Source organism: Populus trichocarpa, chromosome 12, assembly GCF_000002775.5.
Source record: "Populus trichocarpa isolate Nisqually-1 chromosome 12, P.trichocarpa_v4.1, whole genome shotgun sequence".
Lineage (NCBI taxonomy): Eukaryota > Viridiplantae > Streptophyta > Magnoliopsida > Malpighiales > Salicaceae > Populus > Populus trichocarpa.
This window is the reverse complement of record NC_037296.2, coordinates 5,570,426-5,590,902: the sequence shown is the minus strand read 5'-3', so window position 1 is coordinate 5,590,902 and position 20,477 is coordinate 5,570,426. Positions and strand designations below refer to the sequence as shown.

The following is a 20,477-nucleotide window of genomic DNA, read 5'->3' as shown; positions in this document are numbered from 1 at the left end:
TTTTGTATTTTTATATGGGTTTTTTCGTTATAATCGAATGAGAGGGGTAAATTGGTCTCTATAATAATTAAAAAACTATTAAAAATTCAAACATGTCAAGTGCATGGAAGGTTCCTCGGAGTTTTGGCGACACATGAAGCGTTATATGGTTGTAAATGTTTTTTTTGTCGTGTCAGTCGATTGCTCACAACATCCTTTTCCTCTAATAGCAGTGTATGTTGAGCTTTGATGTACGGATTATCGTCGGAGCTGTTTTTTTTTTCCCTCTTTTCAATCTAAAATTTTTATTTTTTAAACTTTGTCTCGATTATTTTTTTTCTTTCTCTTTTGTGAACTTTCATTTTTTTTTAATTTTATCCTTTAATAAAAAAATTAAATTTCTTAATTTTTTATAAATTTAGTCCTCATTCTCTTGGTGGTTTCTTCTTTAATTCTTTTGTGAAATATATTTTTCCTTTCAATTTAGCCCTTCAATACAAATTATCCATCCTTCAATTTGTTTATTTTCTCAAATTTAATCCCTATTCTTTTAATTGTTATTTTTTCTTTTGAATCTTTTTTATTGATTTTTTGTTTTCAATTTCATTCTTTGGCATTTGATTTATTGAATTTTGAACTTCTTAGTTTTTCTAGGTTTGGCTCTTCCAATCAAATAACCTGAGTCATGGGTTCATATTGTTTTTGTATTTTTGTTTTCAATTTCACTGCTCAATGTTGATTTTTTTTTTAAAAATTAGGTTTCATGATTTCCTTTAATTTTTTATAAAGTTATTCTATTTTATGACCTGACTCGTGGGTTAACCGGGTTAACCCAGGTGGGCTCTCATCTTTTTTTTTTTACTTTTAATTATTGTTTTTGTGTGATTAATTATTTTATTTTATCTTTTAATATTTGATATGTGGTAACATAAAGTTGACATCATTTTTTTAATTATTTTTTTATTTAACTTTTTAACATTGATTTTTTTTCATTAAAATACGCTTCCGTGGACTTAAACATAATTTTCTTTCTCAATTTGGACTCATATAGGTAGTGTGTAAGGGTGAGCAAAAAAACCGAAAAACATATTAAACTGAGAAAACCGGAAAAAAAATAATTGAAAAAACCAAACCGTAAAAAAAACGATTAAAATTTTAAAAAAACTGGCCGGTTCGGTTTTATAAGCAAAAAACCAAAAAAACCGAACCGAACCGAAACAAAACCGAAAAAACCCAGAAAAAAACCAAGCCAAACCGAGCTAAACCGGAAAAACCGAGCCAAAACTGAGTCAAACCAGAAAAACTGAGCCAAACCGGTTTTTGTCCTAAAAAACCGAACCGAACCGAAACCGGTCGGTTTGAACCGGTTTTGGTTTTTTTTAAAAAAAATTCGGTTTAATTATTTTTTTTAATAAAAACTGAACCGAACAAAAAATGATCACCCCAGTGTGTGTTATATACTTGTGTAATGATTTCCCAAACTAATTAATATTATAGCTAGCTTCTTTCTTTTGTACACTTTAATGCATCATCCGTGAGCAACCGGTGTTTCAGTATTTACACCACGAAAAAAAAAAAAAAACTGTGTCGACCTCCCAAACCATCATAGTTAGGAATCATCGCCTTTAATCCCCTTGTTCTTGATCAATAATGACCCAAGGTCAAGTCTAAATCCAAATCACTTCCTTCGGCTGGCTCATCAAGCTTAGAAGCCTCTACAGTCTCCACAGACCCTATACTGTCAGTTTCCTCATTGTCAGACCCCAAAGTCGGACGCCAACTCAACACAGAGTCAGGACTCACTGACCGCAAGCCATCAAATCCAATCATGAACTCGAAACATGTGTGCTCAGCCTCAGTCCTGCTCGACTTCCGCTTTGAAGTTGATCGATTGAATTGACGCTTGGACTTGATTTTACGGGGCTGATCAGATGCAGACCAGTCCTCCTCTCTTGACACGTGGCGCGTATCAGAGCCGCCTAGTGTAAGCTGATCAGTTGATGCAATTTGAGTGATGGGCTCGCCTTTCAGAACGGCTTCCACGGCGGCTTGACATTGCTGCCATGACCCGGTGCTTAACAACCCGACTGATCCCGAAACTGGATTCACAATCCGCCCACATGCCTCGTATAATAAGGACTTAAACGTATCTGTAATAGCAATTAGAATCGCTAATTAATCATTGTTCAAAAAAGGGCATCTCCGAGATTCAAAAAAAAAGAAAAAGGAAAGAGCGATATGGAATTGATGGTTACCTGGACGGAGATGCTGAGGGCAAGCATTGATGAGGTTCATGAGTCCAGCACGACCGTAGAATTTAGCAAGGAAGAGGGTGGCATTGGCTTGGGAATCGGGAGTTTCAATCCATTGAAGGCAAGGTTTTATACTACAATTATCACCACAGCCCTTGCGAAGGATTCTGCAACCATTACAACTCATCCGCATGGTGTACTCAGTTCGGAAAGAAATTGAGAAATGACGAGAGAGTGAAGGAGATGAATTGAGAAATCCGATAAGAAGAAGGATAATTCTATGTGGGAGTGATGAAAAAGAAAGGGCTGAAAAGGGCATCTTATAATGATGGGAAGGCGTGTGGTATTTCGTACAGAAGTCGTTGAGGCGCAGCGGTTTCCAAGAAAACAGGCAAAAATCTTATTCATGGTGTTGGAGAGAACAGAATCTTGGAAACCTGGTTTTCTTACTTGGGAAAAAGCCTCTGATATTGCTCCAGCTCTCTGGGTTTCCTTTTACGATCTTGCCCCTCGTTACAGTATTCTCTTGTAACACGTTATTGTTCGGGAATCAAACGTCTCGTAGAAAAACCAGCTCTGGCGGATTGTCCTGCTAGTCAAATAAGATGATTTTCTTAATTTTTTATTCATTCAATTCAAATTTTCAAATTATTATCCAGAATAATTTAACCATCTGAATATATATATGAGATCAATGAACATAGTCTGTGTTTTAAACAATATTTTAGTTTCAACTAACGTAAAATTAATTTATAATTAGAAATATTTATTGTCATAAATAAAAAAGTCATTACATGAATCTATAAATAATTAATTATTAACTTGTTCATATAAATAAACGGATAATAACCTCGCACTCCATTGTAAGTTAGGCCAAAACATTTTTTTAATGTAAAAAGAAAGAATGTTCATGCCACATCAAATTTTTTGATAATATTATTAAATTTAGATTTTTAAAATATTATTTTAATATGACCCAATCAACTTAGCATATTTAAAATAACTTGAATAACTGGTAAAGATATATTTTAGCTTTTTAAACAAATTTCAATGTGATATTTATTTTTAACATTGAAACGATGATATATTAAATCGATCATAATTAACTCTAATTCTATTTCATGAACTCCACTGAATTTAATAAAAAACAATAATAACATTATTAGATAACATATGGTATTTTTATACAATCTTTTTATTTGTTTTTTAATTGGTGATATTAAAGATATTTAATGTTTTTTTATTACGGGTGATGTGGAAATATGTGATATCCATGAATAAATTGTATAATGATATCAAACATGGGAACGAAAATAGAAAATAAAAACTTATAAGATAATGGACTACTAGTTTCATTTATGAAACTTGTTTGTTTTTAATTTTTGTCTTGTGATTTTCTAGAATCTTTAAAATTAAAATAATATGGTTTTTGAAATTGTAATAATGATCATTAGTTTTATCATTTTTTTTTGTTAAAAAAAATAAAAAGATAAACAAGGTTTTTTAATATGGTATACATTTATTTAGTTTCTCTTGTGCGCTTCTTAGCAGGTAATGTTGTCAATAAATTGTAGTATTGTTTACAATATTGGATTCAAAAAGTATCAAAATCTTAATTGAGCTAGTAGATTTTGTACCCTATATAATAAAATTTATAGTTCATTTTATTGGCAAGAAAAAATTATTAATCAAGTAGCATATAAACTTTCAATGTTGCTCTTACTTTGTCAAACCTTAAGCTTTTAGAAAAAAAACATAAACTTTTTAGCATTTCGAACTTTATTATTTTGTTGAGTTTCTAGACAACTTTGACCTCCATGGCTCAGATTGATCAGATACCTTACCTTATGTAGAGTGTACTAGGGGTGATACGTCCTTCCTATACACAACTAGTCCCCTTATCTAGACTCTGAATACTAGTTAGAGTTTCTAATGACCAAAATACTAGATGGCGATTTCAAACCTTTTTAACTGATAAAAAATAAGAATTTCATGTTCTTTTCACCCACACCTGAGAACTCTATTTAAGATAACAATCACCGCGACACCGCACATATATAACATGCACCATGTCAATATTGAGAGTGTAAGCCTTTAAAATTATTTAGAAAAATAGTTTAGTCTCGGTTATTGTGTAAATTGACTTGATGATACCCCTTATCGTTAAAATAAAAAACATATACTAGGATGAAGTGATGGATTTCCTCTAAAACTAAAACAAAACAAAAATTCTAAAAGATATTTATTACACATATAATTGTTTTTTTCAATCTAAGGATATGATAAAATAAGATATATAACAATTTTGAAAGGTAAGAATATATGTTGTAAAAAAATTAACTATAAACAAACCATACCGAAAACTCTTGAAAATAAATCTTGTATAAAATTATATGCGTGGATTAATGTTATTTTTATGATATCATTGCATTAAAATGATAGAAAGATGACATTACTAGATAATATCATTGTATTAAATGTTATTTTTATACTATCTCTTTATTTGTATTTTAATTAGGTGATGCTAAAGATATTTAATGTTTTTTTTTTATTACTAGTGATGTGGAAGGATGTGATATCCATGTATAAATTGTATAATGATATCAAACATGGGAACAAAAATAGAAAATGAAAACCTATAAAATAACACGATTAGTTTCATTTATGATTCTCGTTTCTATTTTTATTTTTAAAACACTGAAAAGAAAAAAAACTTGTATGTTTTTAATTTTTGTCTTGTGATTTTCTAAAATCCTTGAAATTAAAATAATATGGTTTTTGAAATTGTAATAATGATTATTAGTTTTATCATTGTTCTTTTTTTTAAAAAATAGAAAGATAAACAAGCTTTTTTAATATGGTATACATGTATTTAGGTTCTCAGCTAGTTTTGTTTTTCTCGCGCTTTTTAATAGGCAATGCTGTTAATAAATTATAGTATTGTTTATGATATTGGATTTAGAAAGTATCAAAATCTTAATCGAGCTAGTAGATTTTGTACCTTATATAATGGAATTTATAGTTCATTTTATTGGCAAGAAAAAATTATTAATTAAATAACATATAAAAATTCAATTTTTCCCTTACTTTGTGTCAAACCTTAAGCTTTTAGAAAAAAAACATAAATTTTTTAGCGCTTTAAACTCTATTATTTCTTTGAATTTCTTGAACTTTTTTAAAGATATATAAATTGTTTATGTAAGTTCTTATTGTTGAAACTATTAAAAATCTATAATATTTTTCGTGTATATTTTTTAATACTTAATTTTTTTTATTAAATTCAAGTAGATAGGAAGGCGTTTTTTAAATTATTTAAAAATTAATTTAATACGCCTTGCTATAAAAAAAAAAATAATAGAAGGCTATTTAAGGCATTTAGATGCATGAAATTAAAAATATTGTGGAAAGGCAAAATGGTCCACAATCTCGAGAGCAGCAAAACGTGGAAACACATCCCATGCTAACAGTGCTGGCGAGGCATCTAAGAAAATATCCCACGCGCTAATCTTCAATCGCCATGATAAACAAGCTACAATTATTGGAAAGAAACGCGCCATCGAAGGCAGTGACAGTTTGGTTGCGGGTCTTATGAAAAAACAAAGGAAAGCAACCGCCCATGTTTGGTTTGTCAACTCCTGGTTTAGTGGAATCCGTACACTGGATTTATAAGAGGTAGATGGGAAATACATAACTGTGGGCGCCATTAGGAATTTAATGAGGACTCGCAGCCTCCGCTTTTGATTAAAGTCTATGCGCTCACGTGATTATCCAAAATAATAATAATATTTATATTTTTTCCATAGTTTTTACATCCGATCCGGTTGAATACTCAGGTTCTGGATTTTAACAAGGTCGTTCAGGTCAATTTCTTTTTAAAAAATTAAAACGATGTTATTTTAGTAAAAAAAAACAAAACAAAAGTCAACGGGTTGCAACCGGGTTTTTGATCATGTCTTGCCAGGTCAAACCATCAGGTCAGCCGAGTCACACCAGGTTTTTCCTTCCCTGTTTTTTCTTCAACCCAGCCCGGTTCCAGCTCCAGATCAACCCGCAGAGCCGGACTGAATTTTAAAACTATGCTTTCTTCTTTTAATTGACTCGCACCTCGATCATTCATGCCATGAAAAACATCTAGTTTTATATTTTTTAATCTTAAGAAAATGATTAAGATTTTACAAAGTAAAAAGTTCGATGTATAAAACTATGATTTTAAGCTCTAAATTATATAAATAGCTTTTTAACACCCTCCTTTTTAAATCGATTTATGTAGAAAATAATTTAGAATTGAGCTCTAAATTTAATTACTCCTGCAAGTAAGTATCCTCTCTTGAACAATGTTATATGAAGAACATACTCCAACCATGCTTTAGCTTCTCAAACACTAGTTTTTTAGAGGATTTGTCATGAGATTAATAATTAGTCAGTCGCTTGATCTTCACTCTTACAAAACATCAACTCAATCTCACCATTTTTGCATATATCTGATCATAAGAAAACTATGATATCTAATATTAATATGTTTGCTAACTGAAACTTGATCGCTAAAACGTTGTCACAGTAGATTACTGTTGAATATTGCAGTTGATTAGCAAGAACTTGTACCAGCTTGGATACAGCAGCTTGCTACTATCTACTCCAAATAAGTGCTGTCAACTTTCTTGCCATTAGGATCTTTACTCATTATTAATCCTTTCTCTGCTGAAGTTCTAATTGGATTATAGTTAAGCATATGAAACCTTTTCAACATTTCCAAAACATATTTCTTTTGAAATATAACACTTTTGAAAGACTTCTTTTTTTTTTTTGACAAAATATGCATCTATATGGCTTCGAGGTGCTTATTTCAGTCGATAAAGTTTTTCTTTTTTTTTAATATAGTAGTTCTCTTCACCTTGCCTTGTTGTACAAAGCCTAGAGGTTGGTCTATAAACACCTTGCAAACTGGTTCAAATACTTTTTTTTAATAATCAACATCGTATTCTTGTTTTTATTCCTTTATTATTAAATGGACCTTACACTTATTTACCTTACTTTTCTCGTTTAGTTTGGTTTTAAAAATCTACTTCACACCAATTTTCTTCTATTTTGATAGTATAATCAATAGATTTGATTTTATAAAGAATATGGATAAATCTTATATTTACAAAAGATTAGTGTGAGTGGTTTCGTTTTCCTAATATTTTTTGTAGATGACATATTATTGTTACGAAACGATATATCTTTACTTTAATTAGTAAATTTTTGATTCTCCAAGAATTTCTCCATAATTAATTGGGAGAAACAACCTATATATTGGATATAGAGATCTATAGAGATAGATCTAAAAGATTGTTTAGATTATCTCAATCCATGCATATAGACTACATGCTAAAATAGCTTAGCATGAAAGAATCTAAGATTGGATTCTTATCTATTATACATAGAATACCTCCCTTCAAAGATATTTATTCTAAGACACAGATTCAGAAAAATAAATATATGATGAAAATTGTATCCTATATTTGACTATAAAATCCATCAATAGAGAAGATAAATTAAAAGTTCAAAGTTAACTTAAACCCATTTGAGCTTGGGACCATTTGAGTCCAATTTTAGCCTTTCACATTTATCTAAATAAATCACTAGAAAATCTTGTTTTTTTTTTTTTATATGGGATAGATCTTCGAGAAGGTTATGAATTTCTCTAAAGTATGTTAACGAATAATTTTTGAGATCAATTCTCTATTTATCTATAATTTATTTATATCATATTGATATTTTATATTAAATAGTTTATATTAGAGATTAAATTCTAATAAAGTTCTAACTCCAAAAATAATTGTACTTCATTTTTAATATGATCTCAAAATTTTCAATTAACAATCATTTTAAACAAAATTACAGCAATATTATCACATATATATGGATGAGACAAATGAATGCCAAGATCTCGAAGAAAGAAAGAAAGCCATGTGCTTTTAGCTGCATTACTGGTCAAGGCATAATATTCTGTTTCACCGTTCAATCTAGTCACCTGTGGATTGCTTCTTTGTAGTCCAATAAATTAAATTGGAAAGTAAAATATATATATATATATATATATATATATATATATATATATATATATATATATATATATATATATAGGACAAGTGACCCAATTAGAATAAAAACAAGCATATAAATTAAATTAAAATTCTTTCAACAAATGTATGCCAAAAATCAAACATACCACGAACATATCTTAAAATACGTTTAACAAGTTGCGTACGTCTTTTTATTGGACTGTGCATATACTAACAAGTGGACACCTTCTCGTCTATCTCTTGTGTGTTGTGTGTGTGTGTACGTATATATGCATTCATTTTTCATCAAACTTCAAGCGAGATAATTATTTGCACTAAGACCAATGCAAGCATCGGTCCTTACAATAATGTAAGTGTATATGCTTTATTGTTGAGATCATGCCTCCAATAAACATATAAAAGTTTTATATTGGATTATAATATGTTAAGTTATAAAAAGAAAATTACCTATATAAAATCATAAAGTTTTCAAAAATATAAAAAGCCTGTGTAAGGGCTTTTGAATACAAATAAAACTACTAATCAATAGACTGGTCGAGATACTAAGAGTTAGATCTTGTTTGGTATTGTACTCGCGATTGCTTTTCAAAATATTTTTTGTTTGGAAATATATGAAAATAAAAATTAATTTAAAACAAAGAAAGAAATAAAAAACTTTTATTTTTTTAATATTTTTAAAATAAAAAACAAATAAGTTGAAGCTTATATAATCAATTGTTCACCAATTAAGAAAAATAAATGCAAGTAAATAGAGATGCGGGAAGAAGAGCAAGTAGTGCTAGGTGAGTGGTCAAAGTACAAAGAATTGAGCTTTGAGAGTTACATGGTGTGAGAGTATGAGAGTCTGGAGAGAAGTTTTGATTAGCAAAAGATTAGAGACTTAGCAAAATGTTCAAAAATTAAAAGATAAAAGATGATTAAGATTTATCATATTAAAGGCCCTTGTTGAGATGGGCCGGATTTGGAGATTAAGATTTATCATATTAAAAGAACTTGTGTTGTTGTTGATGATGATTTTGTGTTTAGAGAGAGGCAAACCTAACCCTAATCCAGTAATCCTCTCTCTCTTTCATGAATGTTGACAAGTACTATAGTAGTAACAACTAACAACAGCATAATCCCCAACAAACCAGAATTAATTAGGACAGTTAAAGCCATGGAACAGAAAAGACCACTTTCCACATTTCAATGAACACCACACAGAAAAGAATAGGGAGAGTTACACTCCTCTTTTTACGCATTGTCTGTCTCATTTGCATTGGGATACCAAACGAATCACAATCATTTGATTAACATAAACAAAACAAAAGGAGATGAAGAGAAAGTTCGATCAAGAAAGAAAAAAGAACAAAGAAAGTCTAATGTAATCTAATACTTGTTCTTGTACTTTTGTTGTCTCGTGGCATTACCCAAGTTACATGCAAGTCTCCTTAAAATACAACGTGTGCATTGTTACCTTCACGTCTCTATGTCTCTTTCAGGTGGCTTCTTTTCCTTTTCCTTTTTTTTTAGTGAATCTATTATTTGGATGTTTGCTTGTTTGATGATCGCATTGCATGTCAATTGTTTATTGAATCTACCTGCGTTGTGCTGTCAGTTTGTTTTAGTTTCGTATAAATAAAGCATGATCTTTTAGCTCATCCATCCTATATATATGTAGTAATTCAGTTTGTTTCTCCTCTTTTTTCTTTTTTATAGCAATCCTGATTTGTATTTAATGTCTGCTTCAAATTCTTAGCTAAGGTTTTCAATGGGGGATGATTCTGGCTCATATTGCATGGATTTGATATCTTCGTTTTGTTGTGAATTTCTCGGGTAATCAATTTCCTTGGAGGTCTTAGAGTATAGTTTTAATGAGTAAATTCATAATTTGAAGCCTGTCCTCTTCTTTTAACTCTCCCAATTTTCTCCTAATGCTGAAATGAGTCCTGAATGTGGAAATAATCTCTGCTATCGTAGAGTATCTGGTGTCTGCATATATTTGTTCTTATAGCTAAAACTCCTATGCAATACTGTGTTTGATTTGATGATATTAAATTGCATTGCAGATTTGCAATTTCTTCTCATGGTTAAAGGGATTTTTCTTCTGACAGTTTATTTAAGTTCCTGTAAAGTAATTTCGCATTATTCAGGAAAAATGCCTAGAGTTCTAATGCATTATTGTGTGTTTCTTTATCATTTTAGATAAATCAGTCTCATGGTTGCTGTATTTAACCACTTTTCAGGATTGCTTTGGGAATTTGTGTGGAATTATACATACGCCATGCTTTGATAATCGACTTCAAAGGTAAACGATGAATTCAGCTTCGGATCACCTCATAGCACAACACAGGAGAGTCAATAGCTCAAGGATATCTGGTGGTTCGGAAGTTTTCGACCCTACTGTAATTTATAACAAAGACATTGAAGGTAAGTGAAAATCTTATTTTCCTTTTATCTGCAGTTGTTTTTTATTCATCTGAAGAATTTCTTATTCCTTTTCCCTTCCCTTTTTTCCGTCTCAAGCCAATCAGCGAGCGATATTGGTGGAGTGGATGAATAGTACTGTTCCTAGTTTAAATTTTCCAGTAAAAGCCTCATCCGAGCAGTTGAGGACCTGTTTGATTGATGGGACTGTTCTACTACAGATTTTAAATAGGCTTAGACCTGGTTTTTCGTACAAGGTTTCTTATTTGTTATGGTATTTATGTTTGAGTTACTTATGATTAGGCATTTGGTTAGTTGATTTGATAGTGCATTTTCTATTTTAGGAAGGTAGTTCTCGCTCAGAAAATGTTAAGAAGTTTCTGGCATGCATGGATGAGCTGGGAATTCTCAAGTTCGAACTGTCGGACCTGGAGACGGTAATCCAATGTTGGTTTGCTTTATTGTTCCACATAAATTAATTTTATGCATAAGAACATTTGATTGCTAAGTTAGAAGCTAGTTTATAATTATGCTTTCCTGCTACCAAAATGTTTATTATTTTATCAGCTTGCATGCATCACCAGAATTTTGGTTTACAATGATATTGCTGTTAACTAGAGCCAATCTATGTCACTTGTTGGTCTGCGCACATCAAGTTTTTTATTATTTTTCCAGCTTCTCTCTTTCTCTGTCTCTCCATCCACTGTGTTTCAAATCTGTAGGGATCCATGAAGAATGTTATGGATTGCCTTTCAACACTTCGAGCACAATTTGCATATTTGGGAGGTAATCTCTCACCCACAAGTGGGATTACTAGATTTGGCAGTCCTCGAGGGGATGCATCTTCCAATGGCCATTTTTCTCCAACATTTGGGGAAGAAAAGCGGAAGTTTTCCCCAGAGTCTAAATCTCAACATGCTTTAGGTAAGTCCTGTTATGCCAGGTATGGTTTCCCCTCTCCCTTGATTGAGATATATGCACATAGAATGGCTTAAAACGGCCGGGCATGAAGAGTGTAATGCCGTACCAAAGCAATTTTCAAGCTGATCTTATGTTATATGAAAATAGCACGCTACTGTCCTCTAATGCATGTATGGCTAAAATGCTGATAAATTATCGTTCTTTTATGTCTACCAAGTCTTCTTATATGCTGTTATTTAAATTTAAATGGTCCATCTTTACTGTTTTTCACTTGTCCACAGAGCCGTCAGCTGCATCCATGCACCATGTTGGACATAAATTCCATGAGGTGTTTCAACTGAAACAAGGCCGCTTTTCAGAACTTTCTGCTGCAAAAATTTCTGAAATGATGAAATCAAACAGTTTGGATGTTAGTTTTCATTTGTATAATCTCAATGGACATTCATGTTTTCTTATGCTAGAGTTTTCTCATTGATGTTTTCTTTCTGAGCCCTTGTTAATGACAATTCAACATCTCGTACGCAGAATTCACCAACTCAGTCGCTTTTGAGTGTTGTCAACGGAATATTGGATGAAAGCATTGAAAGAAAGAGTTACGAAATACCACATGTATGTAATAGGAGGAGATATTGGAATAATATCATGCATTGAATATGTTTCTGTATCTATGTATCTCTGCAACTGCAATTTGTACGTGCGTGCATGCATACATACACTTTTACCATTCCTTTTGTTGCACAGCGTGTGGCCTGTCTGTTGAGAAAAGTTTTGCAAGAGATTGAACGACGTATATCAACTCAAGCAGAGCACTTAAGAACTGTAAGAATAATTTTGGATTTCTTAATTTTGAATTGTTTCTCCTAGGATTGACTGTACCAATGGCAACATCTTTATGCTTCTCTGTCATCAGCAAAATAATCTATTCAAAGCTCGTGAGGAGAAGTACCAGTCAAGGATCAGAGTTCTTGAAGCCCTTGCTTCTGGGACTGGTGAAGAAAGAGGGGTATGTAAAAAAAAACTTATTCCAGACAATAGGATTTGTATAAAACTCTCCTAAACGTGGGTTTATACCTGTTATTCTGATATTAATACTTTTGCAGGCTGTTAAGGACCAGCTTCAACATTTAAAGGTATGTTTCACAGAGAAGAAAAAACAACTCTTAAGCTGTTTACACCTAAAAATGCTCACTGAAACTCTTGTATTTTGGACTCCTTTTGGAACAATTTTTCTGCTATCTTCTCACATACTATCTTCTCAATCTCTTTTGTGGTAGCTCTCTTTTTGTTTACTACTTTATGCCGTTAGACGGACTACATAAATTATATGCTATTTGTGGTTTGTTTCGGTTTTTCTTTCATTTTTTTTGGCTAGTTTAGGAATTTTTAGGATGAGATAATTTCACTATCTAAATAAGAAAATAAAAAGAAATCGTTTCCTTGTACTTGTTGTGTGGATGTTCTTCATAATATTCATATAACGGGATTTTGTTTTCTGATTACAGATTGAGAAGTCCAAAATGGAAGGAGAGAAGAGACTTGAAGAGGAGCATGTAGCTAAGTTGATCATAGAGAGGGAGCAAAGAGACCTTGATCTTTCAACCTTAAAACAAGAATTAGAATTAGTGAAAGAGACGCATGAACTACGTCACTTGAAAATGGAAGCAGAAGCCAAGGGTGCTAAAGCAGGCCTTGAGGAGAGATTAAAAGAGCTTGAACTCCACTTAGAAGATTCCAGGAACCAAGTGAAAGTGCTTTCGGCATATTCAGAGTCAAAATCTATGACGTTCAACGAGAAAGAGGACATTTTTAAGGGCTTTGTTGAGTTTCAATTTGGTGCACTGCAGGTATAATACCACCATGTAGACTTTTAGCCTAGCATCATTCTAACTACGAATCTGACGGAATTTATAAAAATGTTCAGGGAATGAGGTTTTCTTGCAAGTCCATCAAGCAAGAAATTTTAGAAGTACATAAAAGCTACACAGAGGAATTCAATGGCTTAGGTTGGTAGGTTTGCAGAATAGTTTGTCAATTTACGCAATCAGTGATAGTTAGTTTTTGAATATTTAATTTTGATCTTGCTCAGAAGTGAAGTTAAAAGCATTAATCGATGCAACCGGGGACTATCACTTTGTCGTTGCTGAAAATAGGAGGATGTTCAATGAGCTTCAGGAATTAAAAGGTGCCGCTGCTAGCATTTTCTGTACAAGGTTTTACACATGTGTGCAATCCTTGAATATGTAACTCTTCCATTTTGTTTCACAGGAAACATCAGAGTTTATTGCCGTATAAGGCCATTTCTTCCAGGGCAGGTTGCAAAACAAACAGCGGTAGAATATATAGGTGAAAATGGAGAGGTGGCTGTTGTGAATCCCTCCAAACAAGGGAAAGATAGACGTCGCAATTTTAAGTTCAATAAGGTCTTTGGTCCAGATTCTACTCAAGGTTTTCAGCTCTACATCCTTTTCAATTCGGATAGGGCTTACTTGAGCATGCTGTATTGTTTTTATGCTTGTACTTTCTGCTGGCATGACCGTGGATGTAAATTCTTGTCATCCCTAACATGCTATCTGCCCTGGATATTGGCAGCGGAGGTATATTCAGACACTCAACCATTGATACGCTCTGTACTGGATGGATATAGCGTGTGTATATTTGCTTATGGACAAACTGGTTCAGGAAAAACTTACACAATGGTATGTGTTTAGTTTCATTTTCATGCAGTGATGTTCTCTTGCAATGCTGATTCAACTTGACCTTCTATTCCAGACTGGTCCAAATGGAGCATCTGAGGAGGATTGGGGGGTTAATTATCGGGCTCTAAATGACCTTTTCAAAATTTCTCAGAGCAGAGGAGGCTCCTTTAACTATGAGATTCAGGTTCAGATGGTTGAAATATATAACGAACAAGTGCATGATTTACTGTTGATCGATGGTTCTCAGAAAAAATATCCTTTTATATTAGGTGAGAGTTTTCTTATCAACATATCACCCAGATCGTTACCATTTAGTTTGGTTTTTATCTCTTTCATCAAAAACATGAGGCACTCTCTCTCTGTCGTTGTTCTGTTTCCCTTGATTTGCACACCCTTGGGATTAAGTCTACTGTCCAAACCAATGGTTTGGCTGTACCAGATGCTAGCATGCATCCTGTTACATCAACTTCAGACGTTTTAGAATTAATGGATATTGGACTAAGAAACAGAGCTGTTGGGGCTACTTCCATGAATGAAAGAAGCAGCCGCTCTCACAGGTACTTACAGTCAATATTTCATCCTATTCTCACCTCCAAGTTACGTTTATCTTAAATCTAGCTGTGATTTTGATTTGTTTCTGTAACACAGTGTTGTCAGTATCCATGTTCGTGGAAAGGATTTGCATTCTGGGGCTGCTTTACATGGTAATCTTCATTTGGTGGATCTAGCAGGGAGCGAAAGGGTAGATCGCTCTGAGGCAACTGGAGATAGACTTAGAGAAGCACAACATATAAACAGATCATTATCTGCCCTTGGGGATGTTATATTCGCTCTGGCACAAAAGAATTCTCATGTACCATACAGAAACAGCAAGCTCACTCAACTACTGCAAAGCTCTTTAGGTAGTTCTTTTTTATGTTCCCTTCTTGTCACAAACTGGCTTGAAGTTGTTTTCTAGTTCAATATGCTGGTAAACTTTCTCGAAAAGTTAGGGCAAACTAAACTATCTTTAGACTTGATGTAAATGTATATTTTCTTCCTTTTCCACGTTACAGGAGGTCAAGCAAAGACGCTTATGTTTGTACAGCTCAATCCTGATGTCATTTCATATTCAGAAACTATAAGCACTCTGAAGTTTGCAGAGAGGGTCTCTGGAGTTGAGCTAGGTGCAGCACGAAGCAGCAAAGAGGGCAGAGATGCTAGGGAATTAATGGACCAGGTTCGTTTCACTGATGTTATATAGAATATACTGTTTTTTTTTTTTGCTATGCTGGGGGGCATGTTAATTTTTTTCTAACATAAAAAAAAGATATTCAAAAAATAATAATTTAAGTGAATCCGAGTTAACTTGATTAACCTGCAATATGAGATTACACCAGAGTATGGAAAGTGAAAAAAATAGAAAGCTTAAGGCCAACAAAGCTAATTTCAAAAAAAAAAACTAAAAAAAAAAAACATGAAAGATAAAAACCCGAGTTCACTCTATTAATCTGTGACATGAGATTGAGATAATTTTTTTTTTTAAAATGACCTAGAAAAAAGATCATAGCTAAATAAATAAAAAAACCTGAATCACATTGAGTTAACCTAATAAACCTGCGATTCAGGATAACCTTATAGAAAGGAACAACATAAAAAATAAGAAATCTCAAGACTAAATAGCTTGATATCAGAAGATGAAATTAAAAAAAATTTAAAAACACTGAAAAAAAAACCAAATCAACTTATATTAACTTGACTAACTCGCGACCTAGGATAATGATAGAGGAAAGAAAAGGAAAAAAAAAGAAGCTTAAGGCTCAATAACTTAATGTCAAAGAATAAAATTAAAAAAAATAACCAAATTTAAATCGGGTTAATCTTCGAAACCAGTAACTATAGTCATGAGATCGAGATGACCCTATAGAAGACAAAAATAAAATCTTGAACAAATTCTTAACCATAAAAGTTTTTTTTAAAAGAAACTAATAATAATCAAAACAATAAGGATCAAATTTGGAATAAAACTAATGAAAGAAAATAATAAGGGACTTAATTAAAAAATAAAATTAAAAAAGAGCAATTAAAAGAACAAGGACCAAAATTGAATAAAAAACAAATGAAATAAAAGGTTGAGGGACAAAATTGAAAGAAAAAACAAATTAAGAAAATGATAAAAAAAAATTAAAATAATGAGGAACAAAATTGGATTAAATAAATAAATAAAATAAAATGTTGAGGGATTAATTGAAAGAAAAAAATAAATTAAAAAAAGAGCAATTAAAAGAATGAGGATTCAATTTAGAAAAAAAAATGAAATAAAATGTTGAGGGACAAAATCGAAAAAAAACCCAAGATAAAAAAAACAATAATCAATAAAATGAGTACTATATTTGATATAAAACAAAACAAAATTAATTGCAAAGGGATGAAATTGAACAAAAAATAATTTAAAAAAGAATCCAAAACAAAGAAAGACTAATCAAAAGAAAAAAGGATAATAATTGCAAGACATAATAAATGAGAGGACGACCCTGATTTTTGGCTGACCTAGCATGAATTTCAAGGAGTTGAGAGATAAAATAAGAGGAGAAAAAAAGATAACTACCGCTAAACCGTCATGATTTGAGCAACACGCGTTACCCTATTAGCTTCGCCTCCACTAGATGCTTCAAATAACTTGCTGATTGGGAAATTTTAGTTGCCGAACGACAACACCGCATCGCTCGAAAGGCGCGGGCGGTGTTCCCTCGCTGGTGTGTGTCTCGCACGCGCAAATAATTTGTCTTTTTTTTTTTATTATTTTTATTTATAAATATACTAATTTGCCCCTAATTCAAATAGAGTATAACAAAAAAAAAATATGAGAAAAATATTAAAATACCCTTTGACTCAACTTTTAATTTTCTTGATTTAAGGACAATGAAGTAATTGTACTATTTGTAAAAAAAAAAATTATGCAAAAACCCTCTTAGCCTTTCATTTTTTATTTTTTATTTTTTATTTACCTTTTAAGGGAATTTATATAATTTAACTATATATAAAAAATATAAACTATTAAATTGTTCCCAATCAATTTGCAAATGACTTATAGATTCTATTAAAAATATCATTCTACCCCTGCAAGTAAGCTGCAAGTAGAGTTTTTAGTTTCTACGAAATTTCACTAGCATGCTCGTTGCATTTAACAAGACTATATATGCAGGTGGCATCTCTCAAAGACACGATTGCCAAAAAAGATGATGAAATTGAGCAGTTGGAATTACGTAAAGATATCAAAAACGAGTATCCTGGCTCACTGAGGTATGGGAATTCCTCAGCAAGCGATGATTTTTCAGGTGTTAATCCTCATAGAACCCAAAAACCATCGATCAGGAAAAGCATGGGAAATGAGACAGTTTCTTATCAGGAAAGCAATCCAGAGCATAGTGACAGGCATTCTGAAGCTGGTTCCCAGCAATCAAAACTTTCTGAAAGGGACACAGGTCAGGATATGTCATTTGCAGATGCTAAGATATTTCGATTTGGAGATGGAGGCTGTGAGGATAGATTAAGTGACATTTCTGATGGTGCTCTTTCAGTGGGAGAAGAACCTGATGGCGAAACAGATCAAGGCACAAAGCTATCAAATAAATTGCGGAAGTGAGTAGCGTACTTCTAGTGTTTTCTGTGCTTCCTTGAGATTTTCTTACATGATCATACATGCATATTATAACATAAAATGTCCAGTCATCTGTTCATCTCCCAAAAGAGAATCTATTTTTCTTTCGAAATGAAACAGAGGTGCTTTGTTGACAGTAAGAGAATGCTTTGAATGTGATAATTTTTCATGGAACATTTCGAAAAAAAGAGGATGGATGTTCTGGCATTTATCTTTAGGCTTTCCATAATCATACGTCGACTGTAAAGATCGAAAAGCATCACACCTTCATTTCAGTTATGTTCATAGATTTGGAAACATGGGATTTTATGAACTTGGTTTTATGCAGGAGTACTAGCATGGCATCAACTTCTCGACTCTTACAAAACCAAGCACAGGCCACATCAAGGACAGCGACTGTGTCAACGGACTCCCCAAAAGGGTCAACAAGTAAGTAAAAATCAGGTAGTTTTATAATAAAATGTGCAGACATTTCTTTCATTGTGATTATACTCCATTTTCTCCCTTAAATTTCTCATAAATGGTTCTTTCAGGTATTAAGAAAACTGGCAATTCCAACTTGGTCAAGTCTTCAAAGCGATGGCAGTAAATTAAAAGTATTCATTGAGCCTTCAAGGATTATTTTTTTATACGTTGATTTCTTCATATCGGTTACTTAATTTCCATATTTTTTATTCACTGACTTGCAGTGATAGGTAGTGTTCATAATCATAGATACACGGAGGCTTCTATCCCCTCTACAAGTTATACTTTCTCCCTCCCATTTCTGATTCTTACAACGAAACAGTTTTGTACTTACCTCAAACCGAAATGCTCTGAAATTCAGATATTAAGTTCCTGCAACGACACATATTTGTGTATTTTACGTGTCCGACTGTTCTATCATGATCAAGCTATTGTGCTGAATATATGATGCTGAAGGAAAATGGTACAAGCATAATTCATATGCTTGATTGCTTGAGGATCATGTTTTGAAGTTTGTCTAGCTGAAGGTTAGGTCATGTGTCTCAGTGATGGTGATCTTGGCACTAAATTGCCAGAAATGAATCTGGGGTTTAATTTCCACATGGTTATGATGATGATGATGACTACCTTGCATAAAAATCCAAAGGAAACTGTTGAATACTTAAATGCTACACTTCTTATGTTCATCCTTGTAATTCTTGTCCAGCAGATGACTAATTATTGGAGTGGCAAAGTTGATGGCACCCGTGGCCATGCTATTAAGTGCCAAGGCTTCACATTTTTTTACTTTCCTGTTTCACCAATATCTTTATCATTGTATAATTTAGTAGGTTGCTCGAGGGTTCTGTTAGCTGGGGTGAGCTTCAAAATTCTAGACCTAAGCCTTAAAAGTAAATTTATTTTTAGGTTAAATTATACTGTCATAGAGACGTTGTTTTTGCTGTATTTTAATTATACTGAAAGCTATTGGGTTTGACATTACTACTATATTGAATAGATTTGGGTTCGATTTGGCTGCCGAACATAATTGTTTTAGATTTGACGGCCAAACTAGACTCAATTAAAATAATAAAAAAACATTTTAAAAAATATTAATTTAATATTTTTTTTCAAACTAAAAATACTTTAAAACATATTTAACAACAAACTTGGTAATGTATTCACATCTACTTATTAAAAATCTAAACAACCTTTGCCATCACTCCAAAATATTTTGTGCACCAAACATTCATCCAAATTGGTGCATAAATGAATAGTTGTGTTCATCTAGACATTTTATTTAATATAAAACAATTCATTGATCGTATTATTATATTGGTTAAATTTGTGAATTAAATGAACAATGGTAGTTCAAGAATTTTCTCGTCCACCCTTTTCGTTCTTTTTAATCAAATTCATAATTTAAATAATGAATACTTTGTCACGCGAGAAAAATAAAAGTGAAATTCATTTGATTTGTCTTTGAAAACAAATTATGAAGAATACAACAGGTTTGGACAATCCAATTCATTTGATTTATTAATGTAATTTGTCACGTTATCGTGCACAATGTTTTCTTATACAAAATAACATACAAATTAGAGTTCATGTTTAGCTTACTTTAAAAATAGTTTAATTTTTTTTTTATAAAAAATAAAAATAATTTTAAAAAAATAATCAGAATTTTTATTTAGGATACTTCAAGGGTAGTTTAAATTTTTTTCTATAAAAATAAAAATAATTTATAAAAAAATAAATTAGGATTTCTGTTTAAGTTACTTCAAGGGTAATTTAAATGTTTTTCTATAAAAAATAAAAACAATTAATTATAATTTTTATTTAGAATACTTCAAGGGTAGTTTAAATATTTGTTTTTATAAAAAAGTAAAAACAATTTATAAAAAAAACATTAATTAGGATTTCTGTTTAGATTACTTCAAGGGTAATTTAAATGTTTTTTTATGAAAAATAAAAATAATTTATAAAAAAAAATAATTAGGATTTCTATTTAGGATACTTCAAGGGTAATTTAAATGTTTTTTTAATAAAAAATAGAAAAACAATTTTAAAAAAT

General features: G+C 31.8%; 2 protein-coding genes across 12 annotated transcripts; one reads left to right on the top strand and one right to left on the bottom strand.

Moving 5' to 3' along the window:
• Positions 1 to 1,448: 1,448 nt before the first annotated feature.
• Positions 1,449 to 2,645, bottom strand: LOC7493526 (LOB domain-containing protein 40). The gene is made up of 2 exons (XM_002317880.4): positions 2,235 to 2,645; positions 1,449 to 2,129 (listed from the first exon to the last, which is right to left on the bottom strand). Exons 1-2 carry the CDS (start codon positions 2,548 to 2,550, stop codon positions 1,624 to 1,626), a joined length of 822 nt encoding a protein of 273 aa, XP_002317916.4. The 5' UTR covers positions 2,551 to 2,645; the 3' UTR covers positions 1,449 to 1,623.
• A 6,900-nt stretch (positions 2,646 to 9,545) lies between these two features.
• Positions 9,546 to 18,819, top strand: LOC7487074 (kinesin-like protein KIN-14C). Of its 11 annotated transcripts, none has more exons than XM_024582328.2 (25): positions 9,546 to 9,777; positions 10,522 to 10,705; positions 10,802 to 10,959; positions 11,047 to 11,139; positions 11,425 to 11,626; positions 11,905 to 12,032; positions 12,149 to 12,232; positions 12,365 to 12,442; positions 12,534 to 12,626; positions 12,724 to 12,753; positions 13,126 to 13,467; positions 13,545 to 13,626; positions 13,710 to 13,805; positions 13,889 to 14,068; positions 14,213 to 14,319; positions 14,393 to 14,571; positions 14,712 to 14,876; positions 14,968 to 15,221; positions 15,375 to 15,538; positions 17,504 to 17,601; positions 17,708 to 17,783; positions 17,880 to 17,940; positions 18,288 to 18,403; positions 18,493 to 18,555; positions 18,649 to 18,819. In XM_024582328.2, the coding sequence occupies exons 2-25, from the start codon at positions 10,591 to 10,593 to the stop codon at positions 18,649 to 18,651; spliced, it is 2,967 nt and encodes a 988-aa protein (XP_024438096.2). In that variant the 5' UTR covers positions 9,546 to 9,777; positions 10,522 to 10,590; the 3' UTR covers positions 18,652 to 18,819. The 11 variants fall into 11 exon arrangements, 10 of the variants coding, with proteins under 10 accessions (XP_024438096.2, XP_024438093.2, XP_024438097.2 ...); XM_024582329.2 differs by having other exon boundaries at positions 9,547 to 9,777; positions 18,288 to 18,388; XM_024582325.2 differs by having other exon boundaries at positions 18,493 to 18,819.
• Positions 18,820 to 20,477: the final 1,658 nt, after the last annotated feature.